An 18,438-nucleotide genomic window follows, 5' to 3' on the forward strand; every position below is an offset into this window, starting at 1 on the left:
ATTTTTGATAAGTGTCCATGGCCGTTGTAGTCGTTTCATCAGTGATGGGGTTGGAACTCTGACAGACATCTGGTGGGTCCTGCTTGTGCCGTTCTGCCCTTTAGCCGACAGTCGACGCCACATGTTAATGTGGCTGAAAAGTCTCTCGTAATGCAAGAAAACAGTCTGAGGATGTTTTTAACAAGACTTTCTTTCTCTTCATTGTTTTGTCCTCCAGCGGCCTGGCGCCGATGGCAGCAGACACACAGCAGCTCCGCTGGACTGAAGGCATCTTCTCGCCGAAGGAGTCAGCACCAGTCACAGCAGCCTCGGTGTGATTGCAGCAGCGGCGACAGCGGCGCGGCCAGGCAGTCGCAGCGTCAGCCGGCAGCCAGAGAATTCTTTTCTTTGGTCCTGCGGCCGCTATCAGCGCACGTCTGCGTGATTGCTTGACCTTGACAGTGATGCCGGCGTTAGAGGAGAGAACGAGGGAAGAGGAAGAGAAGAAGGAGAAGCAACGCTTTTCTTTACCGCAGAAGAAGATGCTGCTCCGCGCTGCCGAGGCAAGACACACTGCCACTAGTCACACACACACACACACACACACACACACACACACACACACACACTCCGCCTCCTTATGTAAATACAAGATTGTGCGCTGGTGTGTGAGAGAGATAGATAGAGCCACATAATGTTACGCAGGGTACACAGCCAGCCTTTTCAATACTTCAAACGCAGTGAGAGGAAAGTAAGTGTGTGTGTGTGTGTGTGTGTGTGTGTGTGTGGGTGAGGGTGGTGGGGGTCGCTGGTGTGCCGCAGTGATCCAAGTGGAAGGACCACACTGCCTCCCAGTGGTGGGGAAAGGTACAGCACAGAGACGAGAGCGGATGACTTCATTCCTCCAGCTGCAACAGATAACACGTGGTTTCTCTCCGCCACCGTCTCTTCTTCTCTGCCTTCATCTTTTCTCCACCCCACTTCCTCTCTGCTGTCCTGGCGTCTCCGCAACTAGAGGAGCTGCACAATGCAGGAGATGCTGCAGCGTTTCATCCTCACCCAGCGGCAGCACCACGCAGCGCAAACATGCCTTCAGCAGATGATGAGTACCACACATGTCCACACACAGGCGCTGTTGTTGTGTTCAGGCTGAAGCTGAGCCGAGCTGAAGCTTTAAACTTCAGAGCGCGCAGCTTTGTTTAAAAATAAATCCCAGCCTTTCAAGCCCACACCTTTTAAAGTTTTCTTTTCTTTTGGGGGCTGAGCGCCATCCCCACTTGGCCTTTGATGCCTCCACCGAGAGGAAGGGGAGAAAAGGACTGACTTTCTAACAAAGAATGCATTTTAATGACCTGCCTGGGTACAGAATTCACAGACAGACAACAGAATCAGGTTAGAGGTAAACAGTGACTCAGCTGCTGCTGCTGCTGCTGCTGCTGCTGCTGCTGCTGCTGCTGCTGCTAGCCAGGGAACAACAAGAGTGGCACAGCTTCGCTCTTCCATGGAACACACGGCGGTGGATCACTTTCACCACCAGCAGCGACTGAATCTCCTCACACTTCATGTCTCTGTCTCTCTGCTGTGTTTGTGCGACTGGCTGTTTGGAGTGTGTGCCGTTGATGCGGGACGTAGTGACGGGTCATTTCAGTGCAGTCGGACTCCCGTGAACCCATCGGCGATGACTCAGAGCTCACTTGCAAATGGTGATTTTGTTTGATTTTTTTTTCCAATGTTTTGTTCATTTACGATGGGTTCAGGCCTCTTTTCTTCAGCAGCTTGCGACAGTAGGCAATCAGCTGCTCCTTGCTGAGTTTGAACAGGTCAGACTTGGACTCCGACTCTTGCTTCCCCTTTTTCTTCATCCTGGGCTTGTCGAGCTCCACCTCGGTCATGAAGAAGTCGAGGTCCATGGCGGCGGCCACGGGCGAGGGCGACCTGGCCGCCTCCGGCAGCAGTATGTTTGCTTTCTTAGTGACGGGGTCCCACCTGTCCCTGCCAAAGAGGCCTATCAGGCGGCCAGTGTTGGTCCACAGGTGGAGGTTCCAGTCCAGCCCGGCGGTCAGCACGTCCATGCTGTCCGGCTCACACAGAACGCTCACCACCCCCTTCTGCTGACACCTCCAGGACATCAGCAGCGGCGGCGGAGTCAGCGGCACGCGCCAGCCGCCAAAGTTCTCCGACGGCCCCTTGACCTTCCTCCTCCTGAAGCCAAACTCCCGGATGTCCCACAGGTACAGCGTGCCGGTGCTGTCCCCCGTCAGCAGCGTCCCCTCGCCGGCGTCCAGGCACAGCGTGGTGATGACGGCGTCCTCCTCCTCCACCGCGCGGAACTTCCCCAGCAGCCCGCCGTCCTTGACCACGGACCAGGCGCAGACGGAGCCGCCTGCGAACGTCAGCAGCGTGGCCGTGTCGGGCTCGGCCGCCCTGCTCCTCAGGCTCTTGATGAGGGGGCCCACGTGGCCGTCGGCTTTGGCGGGCGGCGCGGGGCCTTCGCTCAGGTTCTTCAGCAGCTCGCAGTGCTTGACGGGCAGGTTGCCCGCCTGGCCCTGGTGCTTCCCGAAGGCCTTGCGCGTCCGCGGGCTCACGGTGGTGTCCAGCCAGTACAGAGTCTTGACGGTCTCCAGGTCCCAGACGACGATCCTGCCGTTGGTGGAGGCCGTGAGCAGCGTGTTCTCGTGCACGTCCATGCACGAGATGTCCTTCTGATAGTCGTGCTTGAGGTACAAGTGGTCCTTTCCGTCCATGTCCAAGTCAAAGATGATGTTGGAGTCCCTGGAAGACACCATGGTCCTGTCGTCGATGCAGAGGATGCACGTCACCTCCTTGTGCACGCTGAGCGGGAGAACTTCCAGCTTTGTCCCACTGTTGAAGTTCCACAGCCTGAACTTGCCGTCCTGCGAGATGGTGATGAGGCGCCGCTGCGGCCCGTCGAACGCCATGGCCGTGGGACCCACGTACTCGGCCGGCGTCACCCTGAACTCGATGACGCACTCGCCCGTCCGCACGTCCCACACTTTGACCATGCCGTTGAGGCAGATGGAGACCGCCTGCTTGAAGGCGGCGTGGTAGAGGGTGCCGCAGAGCGGGTACTCGTGGGACGGCAGCGTGGCCTTGAAGTAGTCGGTGCCTTGGCCCAGACACTGAGCGATGTCCGAGTTGGCCAGCACCAGCTCGTTGTTGTAGACGTTGTAGAACATGCAGGAGATGGGCGCCGGGCCCATGTCATGGACCTGGATGTTCTGCAAGCACAGCCAGGCGTTCTCCGTCCACACGCGCAGGTTCTTGTCCTCGGACACGCTGAAAAAGGTCCTGTGCTTGAGATTGTACATGACGTGGGTCACACCTCGCTCGTGCCCCTTCAGTTCCCGCTCCGCCTGCGTGCTGGTGAGCAGCCACACCCGCAGGCAGCCGTCCGTGCCGCCGCTCAGCATGCGCCTGGCCAGTGGGGAGTAGTCCACGGAGGTGAAGAAGCCCTCGCAGCCGCGGTTGGTGTACACCAACTTGGTGACCTTGGCGTTGGAGGCCTTGGGCAAGGTGGCCAGCACCATGGTCTTGGCCAGGCTGCCGCAGCAGACGCAGGCATCGCGCGACGGCAAGTATCGGATCAGGGTGCAGATGTCGGCGAAGAGCTGCACTTTGAAGGACATGAAGTTCTTCGACTGGTTCTTCAGCAGCTTGGAGACGTAGACGGTGGGGAACTTCTGCAGGGAGATCCTCTCGTACACGTCCTTGCTGAAGAGGCCAAATTTCTTGATGCCGTGCGAGACGAACAGAGTGAGGCATCCGCCCTCGTCGCCAAAGGAGAAGACGGCCTTGGTGCCGTCGGACCAGTAGGTCATGGAGCTGACCTTGTCCTCCTCCACGATCAGGGCGTAGCAGTCCACCAGGCTTTCCGACTTCTCCTCCCACTCGTAGAAGGTGAGCTCCCTGTCGCAGGTGGAGATGGCCAGCTGGTTGAGTTCCTGGATGAAGAGCATGTCGCTGACCGAGACCTTGCGTATCTTTCCAAACTGCGTGTCCACTCGTCTGGTCAAGTCCACCGTGCATTTCTTCTTGAATCTGTCGGACCAGAAGGTGAAGATGCCGTTGGAGCTGATGGAAAGGTACCGGCCCTTCTGGTAGGGCCTGAGTTGCCCCTCGCGAAGCTCGCAGTCCCACTCCGCCCCTGAGACGCTGGCGGCAGGGAAAAACAGCATGCTGACGATGGGCCTCACGCAGTCCACGTGTCTGGTTTTGAAAGGCCTCGGCAGCGGCTGCTTCTTGTAGTTCATGTTCAGCGTTGCGCAGTTCTTTCCCAGCAGGTACTCCAGCAGCCCGGCAAGATCCACCGAGTCGTTGCAGTCGGTGTCGATCTTCATGTGCAGGGCCGTCAGTTCCTCTTCGCTCGTGGCGTCGCCGTACACGATTTTCATGGCTGCGCAAAATTCCTCCAAGGTCAGACCGTCGTTCTTCTCGGGGCTGGCGTTTGCAAATGACTTGGAGATCTCCTCCATGTCTTCGGTGCAAAACACTTTAGTCGCCTTGTCTGGTGTGACCTCAGCCATGTCTGTCTCTGTGGGCTTGACTGACGTTTCTATTTCAATGGTAATAAATTATGCAGATGAGTAATCTGGCGTTGTTTTCCAGTGACTTGCTTCTCAGTATAAATAAATACATATACAAAATAAATAAAGTACATTTGTTACTACCAGAGTCTAGAATTTAGAATTTCATTAATGAGTTTAAAAAGCAGCAAAAACCAACCAAATTCTAGAATACTGACTTTCACTTTGATGTTTTCAAAGTCTTTGATCTTTAATTAGTATTCGTATTAGTATTAGTATTTATTATAATTAGCAGACATCTTAATTTTATTATTGAAATTGTATAAAAGGAATTAAGACGGCGTTCCCTTTACGCCAAGAAAATAAAAACAAATGCCAGACAAAGTCCATAGGTTAACAGAACAAAGTCACATTCCTCTCTAATATCTCCAGAAGCATGGATTTCTCTACTTGGCTGTGACTATTGGGTTATTTTCTGATTGTTTTCTTTTGCAGTACGACATAAAGGCCACTAGATGGTAGTAATGTTTCAAGTACCACTTGCCTTCAATGGCGATCGGAGCTGTCACACACACACAGATACACGCACTCCCCCATTTTTGCCTCACACGCACTCTCGCCTTCTGCCAGTCATGACGCTTCTTTGACATCAGCGTTCTCACGCGTTCTTGATGTTGGATGACGTCATCTAAAGCGGTTAGCGATGTGATTGTTGCTATTTTGGTCGCTGCTGCATTCGCTTCGTGCCAACAGTGTTTTCAGTCCACAGCGTGGCGAAGGTTTATCTTTCCAAATACCCAGGGAAACATGTGATATATTTCATTTACTTTTGGTGACTGCGGTTTTATTTGAAATAAAATAAAGACAAAATAAAATGAAAGCGCTGACACGCACGCACTTGGTAGCGTCTCCTCCGGGGGCAGTGATGAGGAGGAAAGTGCAAGCGAGGAGGAACAACGCCTCCTCTGATTGGCTGTGAGACACTGGTACCCAGCTTTGTCAAGTGAGCCAAGCCTCGGATCGTTTTGCCGGAAGGGAGACTTTCAGCGTAAAAGCGCATGCTTAATTAACCGGTTTAACCGCCGCGCGAGGCGTCACCGCGGTGATGAATGTGAATGAGAGGCGTCGAGGAGACGACCAACGACGCACTTTAATGATCAACGACTCAGTTGACGAGTGGCGATTGGAGCCCTGACGGTGTCTGTCGCTCTGTATACCGGAAGTGTCGCGCTCCCTGTCGGCCAGCTTGACAGAGAGCAGAGCAGCGCAGCGCCCTTCGGAGAGGATGTGATCGCTGCCTCCTCTCCTCGCTCGGCCCTGTCCTCGCGCCCTGCGCCTTGTGTTTGCGGACACGTCTTGCGCCTTGTGCCCTCGTCGAGATGGCGCGTGGCGGATGTTAGCGGCCGCGCGGCTCCTGCAGCGAGGATGATCCACCGGCAGCTGCGTCTATCCCAGGTAGGTCGCCCTCCATTGTTGCTGCTGTGGAACGGCGGACGCAGCCGCGAGCCCTCAGCCTCCACGAGCGGCCCAGCGGCGCGTGTCATTGAGCACGACGCGCTGCTTCGTGCTGGAAACGGCCGTTAAAGTGGAGATGGCGCCCAACAACAGCAGCCTGTATTGGGAGGAAGCGACGCCAGTGGTGCTGTGATTGGACCGAGCCCAGCGCGAGGCTGCGCTGCTCCCTGATAGCAAACAAGCCGCGCGAAGCCCAAACTTGAATTGTATCGAGAGAGAAAAGGGGCAGATTAAGATGCTATCAACAATAAAAATGTGTGCCGAAATAAAAAAAAAAAATCAACGCACTGCTGCGCGAGGAATGAATCCACGTTTCCGCATTAGGTCCCAGTCAGCGCCAAGGCTGCGCTGTCGTGGAACTGGGTTGTTTTCTGAAGGGGGTTTGGTCGGATGAGGGATGTAGGAAGAGGATGCTGGAAGGTTACCCCCCCCCCCCCCCCCCCCCCCTCACACACACACACACACACACACACACACACACACACACACACACACACCATTAGCGTGGGGATTCCCATTATTTTTTACAATCCTCTTAAATGACAGGAAGCCCTTCGCCCTGCTTTCCTTTTGTTCTCTCCAGTGATTGTCATGCAAATCTGTTGTGTAGTCGCAATGACAAAAATAATGCGTGAGGTGGTGAAGCGTTTCTGTAAACAGAAGAGAGTTACTGTAAAATGACTGTGGATGATCTCGGCCTCTTGCAGTTTTGTGTTGAAGAAATGTTGTTTTCCTTCAATTGAAGCTTTGGTGTGAAATGTTTACATCAGGAGGGCCCGGCGCTCGCCGCTCACAGCAGCTTCCAGTGCTTCCCCTGCGTGACAACATCCTGAGTCACGCTGGGCATCCAGCAAACCCACTGTGACTTCCTCAGAGTCCTGAGAGTTGCTGCTTGCCTGACACACTGTGCACCTACACAAGCAGTCTGGTCCTTGAGTCCTTGTGCAAAAGGCTTGTCATTGTAATTGGCTGTAATTGTTTGGTGGAGATGTTGCATCCTCCCTACATCAATGACTTTTAATCAGCAATTTAATCAGCAGCCTTTAAGCAAATTGATATTTACCCCTGGAAGCCCAAACAGAATTTGACCTTAAACCAAATGAGTTTATCTCCGCAATCAGGCCGTTAATGTGGCGGATTAGATTCCTGTGGTGCCGCTGCCTCCTGCTCTTCCTCTGCATGGTGGGAGTTAAAACCAGCAGCAAGTTGAGGTTGACAGGGCCAGTTTCCTCCAGTGACTCAGCCTCTTGCACCGAGGGTGCAGCCACACAGCCAGCCTGCTTCTGTTCTGGGGTGCCAAGTCAGACACATCAGAGCGTCTGTGTTTGGAAAAAATAATTACATATCATTAATATTATTATTATTAGGTTTTGTGTAGGACCACGGCATAAACAATGTCTTTATACCTATTGTTGATGTTGTTGTTGTTGTTGTCGTTGTCGTCGTCGAGAGGCTGCAGTCTTGTTACACAACTCATGTGCGTGTGTTTCTTGCTGCAGTCGTCATCCAGTGCTGTATATAGGCCCAGCATTGATTGCCCATGGAGCGGTGCACCTCCTGCAGACAGCCTGCTGCCCTCTTACATCTGATGCTTGCAGATTGAATTGAAGGAACTCTGATGGATTCTCAGATCACCGTGCAGCGATCCATGTTTTCGGTCCAAGTGGCTGAATATCCAAAAAATGATCTTCCTCCCTAACCCTAAGCCTAAGCCTAAGCCTAAGCCACCCGTGCAGAATGGAGTGTGAGAAATGGGGCGGACCTTAACCAGGTCAGTGGGAAACACGCCATGCGTTGAGCCCCGACACAGTGCGCCGACCTCCTCGACCCGTGACCCGGCTCTTTGGTTTCAGTCTGACGCAGCCGTGACCACCGTGGAGCTCTAACGACGCTGATGATTAGACCCCAGCCACGGTTCCCCAACCCGAGCACGCTGACCACGCACTGGCCAGCAGCGGTCAGGGGACGGTCAGCGAGGCGCAGCAACAGATTGTTTCCTCTCGGGTCCCTGCAGTCCGCTCGGCACGCCGGCCAGATCAGCGGCTGTGGTGGTTAACGCAGTGGCGCTGGTTATTAATGTGTCAGATAGAGCAGTGGTGGCGGGGGGGGGCGAGCGAGGCTGCGTTCCGCTGGGATTCTGCTCCACGGCCGCTAATGTGGGCAGCAGATAGTGATGCTGCGCTAATGAGGACTGCAGGGACTGAGCGGCGGGGAAGGCGGTCTCTCGGAGCTCTTCGTATTAATATTTGAATATGTGTGTCGTCTTATCGGCACCACAGCACTGCGTGTCGGACGTGGAAGCTTCCGGGACCCTGGGAAGGCGTCTTCCTATTGGTTGTGTTGTTGGGGAAGAACCGGGCTCCCTTCAGCTGGAGGCTGATCAGATGCTGACAGTGTGGCTGTGTTTGTGAATGGCATCCGCATCCTCTGGGTCGGTCTGTGGGACTGCCTTGAGCTCAGTGTGTGAGCGTCTCTCAGTGTGTTGACCTCCAGTGTGGATCCACCTCCTCACTCTGTGGCAGCCTTGACAACCATGTGACAATCGCACACGTGCACATGTGAAGCGCTCGATTGCGCCCTTTAAGTGTGATTTCAGTGTTTGTCCCTCTGCCACATGACTGTGTGTGTGTGTGTGTGTGTGTGTGTGTGTGTGTGTGTGTGTGTGTGTGTGTGTGCAGGGTCACTTTGTCTTTGTCTGCCATCTGTGCCTCCGCGCTGCGATTCATATTTTTATCTCAACAAAGATAAAAAAAAAAAAAAGTTTTCTGTTTTTGGCCGTAGTGTTGTAGTTGTTTTCTTTCCTGTCTGTCTGTCTGTCTGTCTGTCTGTCTGTCTGTCACCTGCCGCCCTCACTGCCTCTGCTTGTTGTTTCTCTGCCTTGTAACCCGGCGCCCTTCTCCCACTTCCCCTCAGGTTTTGCTCTGCTTTGGGTTGACTGGTCATTATGCTGATGCAGCTCTGTAGTATCAAGGTCAGTCTCCATTCGCCCCTGCTTGCCACCTCCACCCGTCACTCCATCCGCGGACGGCTCGTCTCGCACCGCGCCTTGGGACGCACACATTTCCGTGCACGTGACTCTCAGTCACATGACTGCGTGACTCGGGGACTCGGTGACTCGGTGACTCGGTGACTCGCAGCCCAATCCTGCCAGCAAGCAGCAGCGACTTTGAACGGCTCTGTGGACGAGGATGCTGCTTGAATCCTCTCACACAGTCAAACCATTGAGATGCAGATAACCTCTTCCCCTCGCACCGCAGCAGCAGCAGCAGCAGCAGTCACGCCAGGGCTGCTTGACTCCGCCCCCTCCGCCCAGCAGAGCCGTCCTCACTGGAGCGTCCTCTGATCTGACAGTACGAGGGTTACGTCGGGGCAAGTGGACTCCTTGTTGTGGTGATGTTGAAGACTCTCCACTCACTCAGGCCCTCTGCTGCAGGAGGAGCTGGATGAGTGGGAACCTTCTCACACCTGGACAAGTCCAACCAGCTCAGAGTCGCACTCTTGGGGTTTTCATCTCGCTAAGCCACCCCACAAGTGTGACGGTCAGAGCGCCACGTGACGCTAACAAATAGTTCTGCCGCTCTTTCCTGATCGCACACTTTCATACAGTTGATACATTTCCTCAGCGTATTGATTTTTGTGAGAGCTCAGAGCAAGCGACGGCCGGTCTGAGCGCGTGCAGAACTCTGGTCAGCCGCAGAGTCCCTGTGACCACCGGCTGGTGTGAGTGAGTGGACTTGGACTTTGACTTGTTTTGCTGGATAAAGACTCTCACCGCTGCCGCCGTCATGGCTCCGCCCACCAACCATCCAGCCGCAGTCTGCAGCGCCTTTGACTGCTTTTGCCTGCGACCCAGCAAAAGATGTTTCCATGCATGAGTCGGCTTTTTGTGTTTGCGCTTCTTTCTTTCTGAATCCAACGTGAGGGTTTGCGAGGCCGTGAGAGTGAACGCCGAGCATTGGCTGGACGTGAAGAATCAATCAGAGTTCTGATAGAAGACAGTGACTGCAACCATAGAGGATGGTGGAGGACACAGCTCTTCACGACTGACTGTTGTTCTTCCCACTGCATTTTGACCTTTTTCAAGGTCGTCTACATTGGCACCTTTGCACCTTCAGATGCCCCGACCAGACCGACTCCTCCTCCGTTTTCTTTGTCTCTTTCCAATAGTCACGCATTGCTGTGACCCATTAACGCGCCGCTGTCTTGTAGAACCTGTACCAGAACCGGCTGCTGGGCTTGGCGGCCATGGCCTCGCCGACCCGCGGCGGCCAGACGCGGCAGCGCTGCAAGGACGCGGCCCGTCACAGCTACGGGCCGGACTCGTTCGCCGCCAACGGCCTCAACCAGGAGGCCTTCGTGCTGGGGCTGCCGCGCTCCACCAGCGACACCGACCTGGTCTCCCCGGACGCCCGCTCCACCCTCACCGTCAGCTGCTCCCACTACACGGTGGGCCAGTCGGAGGACCTGCTCATCACCTGGGACATCAAGGAGGAGGTGGACGCTGGCGACTGGATGGGGATGTATCTCCTGGGTGAGTTGAAGCCAGGAGCTTTCCATCATCTTCAACCAGGTGCGTGCGACCTCCCTTTGACCGCAGAGCTCACTCTTCTCCCTCGGTTCCTCTGCAGATGAGCCCTTGTCGGAGAACTTCTTGGACTACAAGAACCGCGGCATCAACGGCTCTCACAGAGGCCAGATCGTCTGGAAAATTGACTCTGGCTCCCACTTCACTGACGGTGAGCAGTGCCGACACGCTCCGGCGCCCAGCCGGCGCTCTGCACGCACAGTCACTGCGACGGTTCTTCCTTCTTCCGGTCAAACCGTCTCTGAGGGTCAAGCAGACGCACAAACACGCAGGCTTTGCCGTGACCTTAATCTCCCGGTGCCCCCGAGCCGCTCGCTCCGTCCTCCTCCCCACTGTTTGGCTGCAGGCTGACGCAGTAAACAGCTCGGTACTGCCGGAACAGCGCAAGAGACACAATTAGCAGTGGATGGCTGTGTTTGATAAAGAAAGAAAGTCAATGGATGGAGGGGGGACAAATCTCAACCATTGAAAGGAAATGGAGCCTTTGATTTTGCGTTGTCACTGCAGTCAGACTGCAGTGGAGATGGATATGAAAAGATGCAAACCTGACCTCATCTTTTACTGTGTCAAAATAATTCAAGAGAAGCTTCGTCTAATGTGTGTGTGTGTGTGTGTGTGTGTGTGTGTGTGTGTGTGTGTGCGCCCCCAGCCCAGACCCAGGTCTGCTTCAGGTACTACCACGGAGCCAGCGGCGCCCTGAGGGCCACCACGCCCAGCGTCACCATCAAGACCGGCCCCACAACGGTCAGTCCCTGCAGCACACACACACACACACACACACACACACACACACACACACACACACACACACCCATCAACCCGCCGAGGGGGAGCAGTGGGACTGGACCGGTGCTGGATGTTGCTGGGCGGCAGGCGGGGTCCAGTTGGAGGCTTGCTGCTCCAGGACGATGCTGGCGTGAATAAACTCTGAGTTCTGATAACAATAATAATAATAATAATAATAATAACAATAATAATAATAATAATAATGAATTTTATTTACATTTACATTGAGAAATGTCAACGTGCTAAGGCAGAGTTGACTTTGTGGTGATGTGATGCTAATAAAGAGCAGTCAGGTGAGAGGAGGAGGGTGACGCTGCTCCGCCACGCTGATGGAGGCGGGGTTTGCTGTCAACTCCACCTTTTCGAGGAAGCTTTGATCAGTAGAAGTGAAATGTGGGGGGGGGGATTAAAATCAAGTGTGAAAAGTGACGCAGCCCTTTCATACCATGGCGTACCTACAAGTGCATACATGCATGTTCCTGTATACACATTGACTGGCCTGCTTCAGTTCCATCAATCTCTCTTGGTGGAGATTATCAGCAGCAATCTGAGTCTGCGAGTCGTCGGCAGGGAATTGCTATGAGACCACACCGTGGTGGAGTCGACCTCTGGTGACCTTCCACAGTCTTTGTCAGTCTGAGCGTGTTGCAAAGTAGAAGGTGTCCGACGCTGCGATCAGATTTCAGCGTGGACCCCTCCCCCTCCGTCAGCCCTCTGCGCAGGAACTGCTGACGGACCCACAACTCGATCCCGTCTCATTCGCTGAGGACTGAAGGTAGGAAAGCGTCCAGCGGGAGAGGAGCCGGAGGTCCGGGGCCGAGCGGAGCTGCGGGACTCTGTCCGACCCTCCAGGTGTGCCCGGGTCCTGGAGGCGACGGTGGGAAGCGCCGTGCGGACCTGCGGAGCCAGCCAGCGGGGGGCGCTGAGCACGATGGGCTGACGGGGAGGCGGAGCAGCAGAGGAGGCGACCGGCGTGTTGTGTGGGAGGTGTGATGGGCAGCATGTGTCTCCAGCTGGGGCTGCTGTGTGCCAGCGGTCCGGATGCCAGCGGCAGCCAGAGGAGGACGAGGCTCGGCTGGAGAGCCTGGGTAACCTGGCAGTCACTCTGTCTTCTTATCGCAGTGCCGGGGCTCGCTGGGTCTCCGGGAACCGGGACCATTCTGTCGTCTTCAGCCCACTTTCTGATGTCGCTTACAGCCCCCTGCTAAAACTCATGCTTTGTCTGACCGACCACTATGTGAAGGGTGCCAGAACCTCTACGTGCCTGTCCGATCTGCGTTGTATTTTGGTCCTGCCAACACCCTTCAGGGTGAGCGTAGCACCGCTCACCCAGCCAGTCGACTCCTGACTGGTGAACGGCGGCAGTGAAGTCGACCCGGGGGAGCGACACACGTCAGCTGTTAGCCTAGCGCTAGCCTCAGGATCTCGCTGGAGGCGGGAGCCCCTCTGCTCTGCTTGTGTTGTAAAGGCGAAAAGAAAAGTCCCACTCCTCCTCCTCCTCCTCCTCCTCCTCCCCCTCCTCCTCCCCCTTCAGTGAAGCTTCCTGCGATGCTAAAGCGCTCATGAATTCTACATTCTGTTCTTGTTCGTCCTCAGAGCTCAGAGCTCAGAGCTCAGAGCGAGTGGTGTGTGGTGTGTGTGTGGTGTGTGGTGTGTGGTGTGTGTGTGGTGTGGTCCTGGTGGCTGGTGTGTCTGTCATTGTTGTTGCCTTGCTCTCCCTGATTTGACTCCAGGCCAGATTAGCGTCTTACTCACTGAATTGGTGCGAGCAGCTGCCATTCCCTTTATCTCCTCATCCTGCTGCTTGGCACTGCTCCCTCTCCATCTTCCTTGGGCTTTCTTTTCTTTTTTCCTTTTTTTGTTTTTCCTCCCAGCAACTTGCATCAGCGTTCAGATCTCATGTAGCGTTTGAAGGACTCTGACTCACCGGTCGTGCAGCGGCTCCCGTGCTGTCTGTTCCGCTCAGCTCTGCGAGACCAGCGCCGGTTTATCTCCAGAGGCGCAGTGACGCTGGACGCTGCTGCGGCTGAGCTTCAAGATTTTTCCTTTTTGGTAGTTTACTGAGCGTGGCTGAAGCCAAATCAACGGTTGGAACGTCTCATCTGTGCTGCTGCAGCGGCTCAGCAGGATTCCTGTTGTTTATTTGACCTAAAACGATGTCCCAGCCTCAACCGCTGGTGGTGATGGTGGAGAAGTGCCTGCTAGCCAAAGCAAACGTGTCACTAGACTGGTTGCTGTTCTAACGTACTGAACATGATGGGGAGAAAAGTGAGAGTTTGAGCCACAGAGTCTCTGCATTCATGTTTAAAGGCTTCGTTACGTAAGAAGCGTCACGCAGGATTTGGTTCCTTGGTTGGAGAGAGGGGACGCGACTCGGCAGCCTCGTCCGTCCCTCTCCATCCCTCCATCTCCTCCTCCTCCTCCCCTCCGCTTCCTGGCTGCACAATCGATGTCAGGGTAATGAAGACAGAGTATCGATCACGTTGCTCCCACTGAAGACGAGGCTTTAAAAAGACCGTGAGGAAATGAGGATGGAGCTTTTGTCCCCGATGGAAAGAAAGGCTCACTTCTTGTCTTCTTCATGCACTTCTTTGTCTTCGGGTTTTATCCATGGCTTGGTACCAGTCACAAATACATTTTTTAAGGGCATGAACAGCAACATGAATAAGGCTAAAAATCCTCACATTGTTCTTAAAGAACTTAGAAATGCTGTCATATGTAAACATGAAGTGCAGTAAAAATGCTTCATTTGATAATGAAAGAGGATGTGCGTCATAACTAATGGAACACCGTCCCTTTGATTGTTTCCTGTTTTACCGTGACGTGCAACTTGGCCACGCTCCACTTCCACTCAGAGGCATCATTAAAGTTTCATCTTACAGTGAAAGGAGAAAGAGACTCGGCAGCACTGAGAGTGTTTCCTTGTTATTTCATCCATCCATCTCTCCCTCTCTCCCTCTCTCTCCCTCACTCTCTCCCTCTCCCCCCCTCTCTCTCTGTCTATCTCTCTCTCCCCCCCCCCCCCCCCCTCTCTCTCTCTCTCTGTGTTGTCAGGTGCTGAAGCCGGTGGTCAGTCCTGAAGTCAACCATGGTCTGGCCAGCAGGAGGAGACTCATCAACTTCTCCCTGTCAGGTGGGGGAAGCCCACATCTTCCTCTCCGAGCGCCACGGCGCCCCCTGTCGGTGGCGCTTTGCTGACGGTGTGTGCTGCGTCTTTGCAGACCTGCAGGCGGTCGGACTGAAGAAGGGGATGTTCTTCAATCCCGATCCGTACCTCAAGCTCTCCATCCAGCCCGGCAAGCACAGCATCTTCCCCTCGCTGCCGCACCACGGCCAGGAGAAGCGCTCCGGAGTGGTGTGCAACACCGTCAACCCCCAGTGGAGCTCGGAGGTACTACACAGAGCCGGCGCTGTTGAACGGGAGCCGCTCGTCCCCGCGTTGGTCATCTGGCGAGCCGACCAACTCTAAAGTCTTTTTGCGCAGTGAGCCGCTCGGCACCGATGCACGGCTGCGTCTCGGCTTTCAGCAGCAGCAGCAGCAGCAGCAGCGGCAGCAGCAGCAGCAGCAGCAGGGAGGCGATACGATCCATGAAAATCACTTTGTGCCGTGTAGAAAACAAGATCAGTCCATTGATTTTCTCCTTTGAGGGAAAAAGCCTCCAATCTGGAAAAGTTCATCTCCAGTGGGGTGGATTCACGCCAACAGCAAGTGGACATTAGAGACGTTCCACGTTTGATCAACTCAACTCAAATCAGCTGCTGGAAATATGCACAACGTCTCAAAGGTTTTTATTTGTTACGTGTCGCATGACATGGCAGTGAAATGTTGCTGTGGCTTGAAAAAGGAAACTGCAGGAGGAGAAACAGCATTCATGAGTCAGTTGGATTCTGGATGAATCATTATTTTAATTGCAAAAAAAAAAAAATCATCATTTCAGGAACAACAGCAGTTAGCTTAGCCTCTCTGAAGCTAAAGTGTTGCATCCAGTGCCCCCTGCAGGCCAAATGTGAAGAAGAGAATGTTGTGTTGGTGTCAAGTAGGAGGTGGCAGTTTGTGTGACACCATCCTCCAGGGGGCGCCACCTGGCTGGGAGCTCTGTTGTGTTTCCCTGCTGGGCGGCAGTGTCTCCCTCCCTCTCAGTGCAGCCTCCGCCCCCTCGGGACACTCCACACACCGTCTTAAACGTCCTCTCAGCAGCGCCGAGTGGCTCCGCCTCTCATTGGCCTCCCCATCCACCAGCCGACCAACCAGCTGCCTGCGCTGCTCTGAAGGAAACATTTGCAGCACTTATCATTCTTAGTCCTTAGGCCTTAAAACATTGGAAGGCTTTTTCATCCCTGCCGTCCTCTCCATCCTCCTCCTCCTCCTCTTCCTCTTCCTCCTCCTCCCCCATCCTCCTCCTCCTCCTCCTCCTCCTCCTCCTCCTCTTCCTCTTCCTCTTCCTCCTCCTCCCCCATCCTCCTCCTCCTCCTCCTCCTCCTCCTCCTCCTCTTTGCAGCTGGATTCCTCCCTGCGTGCTACAGATTAGAACTTCCCTGCTGCAACACAAACACTCTAATTCTCCACAGTCTCACCCTCTTCATTCAGTTTGTGCCGCATCTACCATTCCACACACACACACACACATACACACACACACACACTCTACTTGGCTGGCTCCCTCCTCGCTCATCTTGTAAATTATTCACCTCCTTTCTTCTTCCTCCTGCTCTTCCTCCTCTTCCTCTTCCTCCTCTTCTTCCTGCACATCCATCCTACCACAATCATTTTTCCCTCTGCCCCTCTCATCTCTCTGTCATCTCGCCGCAGCCGTGTCATTTCTTTACCCCCCCGCCCCCCCACTCTATTTCTCCGCCACGGGACTGGAATTGAAATATGGCGTCACGCACACGCTTGGAAAATGAAAGCCGGCCGGCACGGCGTGCGCAGGCAGCGCTCAGCTTTCCAAACTTGCCTTTTAGCTTGAAGGTGAGCGGAGGACGGTGAGCTTGGAGTTGCGGCCGCAGCCGCTGACCGCCACCGCCACAGTCACAGGAGTGCTTGACTTGAGAGTCCCGTCCCCTGCAGTTCTCACTTCCTGTCACCTTTGTCCGTCTCTCCAGAGGTTCAGCTTCGTGTCGCTGCCCACCGACGTCCTGGAGATCGAAGTCAAGGACAAGTTCGCCAAGAGTCGGCCCATCATCAAACGCTTCCTGGGGAAGCTGTCCGTGCCGGTGCAGCGGCTGCTGGAGAAACACGCCATCGGGTAAAAGCGACAGCGGCTTCCGCACTGGACACTCGCTTCCTTCTGCTCACGCCTGCTTCCTGTTTGTCAGGGATCGAGTGGTGAGCTACACGCTGGGCCGCAGGATGCCCACAGATCACGTCTGCGGCCAGCTGCAGTTCCGCTTTGAGCTGACCTCTTCCATTCATCCAGGTACTTCATTTAAACACCTGTTTGGTCAGAGACCTTGGAGGAGAAGTAACCAGGAAGTTCCACCAGGTGGAGCCAGAAATAATAGAAAGAACTGAAGGAAAAAAAAAGCTATTTCTGCTCCTGCTGCAGCGATTCAAATCTATTAAAAGAGTGTCCTGGAACAGAGTGTGAGGCTCAGTGTGTGTGTGTGTGTGTGTGTCCTCTGCAGATGATGAAGAGGTCTCTCTGCTGGGAGAGTCGGCCTGTCCCGTCAACGTGCACAATGGGAACCTCGCTGCCGACGCTGCCGACGACGACACGCTCAGCTTGGGACCCGACGTGGCGGAGCTCCCGCTGGATGCACCTCCAGACCCAGAGACTCCCGTCCCTGCTGTTCCCACGGCCGAGGAGGCCCAGCCAGTGGAGGAGGAGGCGCAGGAGGAGGAGGAGGAGGAGGAGGAAGAGGAGGAGGCCACGGTGAGGGAGGAACCCCCGTCCGCTCAGCCTGCGGTGGACGAGGAGCGCGAGGCCGTGGTGGGGGACGCTGCAGTGAGGGGAGAGGAGGTCCAAGAGGAGGTGGCAGCAGAGGAGGAGCAGAGGGCCGAGGCCCAGGAGGAGCAGCAGGGGGCGAAAGACGGAGAGGAGGCGGAGCCAAAGTCAGACTCCGACACGGCGGCCGCCTCAGCGGAGCCCCAGACTTCCCAGCAGGCGGCTGAGGAGGCGACCGAGGCTCCTCCCCCCGAGGGAGGTGGCAGCTGCTCCCCCTGCTCCTGCCAGTCCCTCTTCTCCAACTGCAGCTCCCAGGGCCCGTCGCGCCGCAAGAACCGGCCCTGCTCGCTGCCCGTCTCCGAGCTGGAGAACGTGATCGCCTCGGCCTGCGGCGAGCCCGAGACGCCTCGATCGCACTACATCCGCATCCACCACCTCCTGCACAGCCTGCCCTCCGCCCAGCAGCGCTCCCTCAGCCAGGAGGAGGAGCAGGAGGAGCAGAACCAGGAGAGCGGCTCGCCCACGCTGAAGAGCTCCAAGGAGGACGGCCAGGAGGACGAGGACGAGGAGGACACCACCCACTCTCCCTCGCAGGTCTGCAGCCCCCCCCCTCTGTTGCAGTTTGGCGGACCCTGGCTTTGTTGGCTGTGACGCTGTTGCCCTGCTTCTTCGTGCTGTCCTGCAGGTGCCGGAGTGCCCGGGGCCCTGCTGCCGGCGCTCACTGCCGCGCAGCCTCTCCATCGAGCGCCTCTCGGAGCTCAACCAGCTGCTGGAGGGGGAGGGGGTGACGCTGCCGCTCCGCAGGATCTCCCCCTCCTGCCTGGAGAGCGAGGAGGGAGACTCCAGCCTCAGCGGCCGCAGGGTGTGCGGCGGCGGCGGCGGCCACAGGCCACCGGGGGGCGAGAACGAGTGCGAGTTCTGCGACACCTCCTGCTACAGCACCTCCTGCTACAGCACCTCCTGCTACAGCACCTCCTGCTACAGCAACTCGGGCTACGAGGGGAGGAACCGCGGCTGCAGCCACACCCGCCTCTCCTCGGTGGACAGCAACCGGCTGTCGGGCAGCACCGTCTTCTCCTCCCAGGACGAGGAGGACGAGGAGGAGGAGAGCGCCTTCGAGTCGCTGCCCGACGGCGGCCAGACG

At 55.7% G+C, this 18,438-nt stretch overlaps 2 protein-coding genes across 5 annotated transcripts in view; one reads left to right on the forward strand and one right to left on the reverse strand.

The window, feature by feature from the left end:
* Positions 1–1,721: 1,721 nt before the first annotated feature.
* Positions 1,722–4,539, reverse strand: LOC142881673 (WD repeat-containing protein on Y chromosome-like). Its single transcript, XM_076016090.1, has one exon. The coding sequence runs from the start codon at positions 4,521–4,523 to the stop codon at positions 1,722–1,724; it is 2,802 nt and encodes a 933-aa protein (XP_075872205.1). The 5' UTR covers positions 4,524–4,539.
* Positions 4,540–5,638: 1,099 nt separating this feature from the next.
* Positions 5,639–18,438, forward strand: part of hecw1a (HECT, C2 and WW domain containing E3 ubiquitin protein ligase 1a) — a 21,257-nt gene continuing 8,457 nt past the window's right edge. The window contains exons 1-11 of one of the 4 annotated variants that reach the window (XM_076016083.1): positions 5,639–5,978; positions 8,952–9,009; positions 10,248–10,569; positions 10,667–10,774; positions 11,273–11,367; positions 14,464–14,542; positions 14,631–14,800; positions 16,513–16,655; positions 16,726–16,826; positions 17,035–17,888; positions 17,980–18,438. The exon at positions 17,980–18,438 is cut by the window's right edge and continues 127 nt beyond it. In XM_076016083.1, coding sequence (XP_075872198.1) covers positions 8,983–9,009; positions 10,248–10,569; positions 10,667–10,774; positions 11,273–11,367; positions 14,464–14,542; positions 14,631–14,800; positions 16,513–16,655; positions 16,726–16,826; positions 17,035–17,888; positions 17,980–18,438 — 2,358 coding nt within the window. In that variant the 5' untranslated portion in view covers positions 5,639–5,978; positions 8,952–8,982. The remainder of the gene's footprint in view (positions 5,979–8,951; positions 9,010–10,247; positions 10,570–10,666; positions 10,775–11,272; positions 11,368–14,463; positions 14,543–14,630; positions 14,801–16,512; positions 16,656–16,725; positions 16,827–17,034; positions 17,889–17,979) is intronic. The other 3 variants (XM_076016082.1, XM_076016084.1, XM_076016085.1) reach the window with 3 other exon arrangements.

Source organism: Nelusetta ayraudi, unplaced genomic scaffold, assembly GCF_046127955.1.
Source record: "Nelusetta ayraudi isolate G7.1 ecotype Tasmania unplaced genomic scaffold, CSIRO-AGI_Nayr_v1 ptg000214l, whole genome shotgun sequence".
Lineage (NCBI taxonomy): Eukaryota > Metazoa > Chordata > Actinopteri > Tetraodontiformes > Monacanthidae > Nelusetta > Nelusetta ayraudi.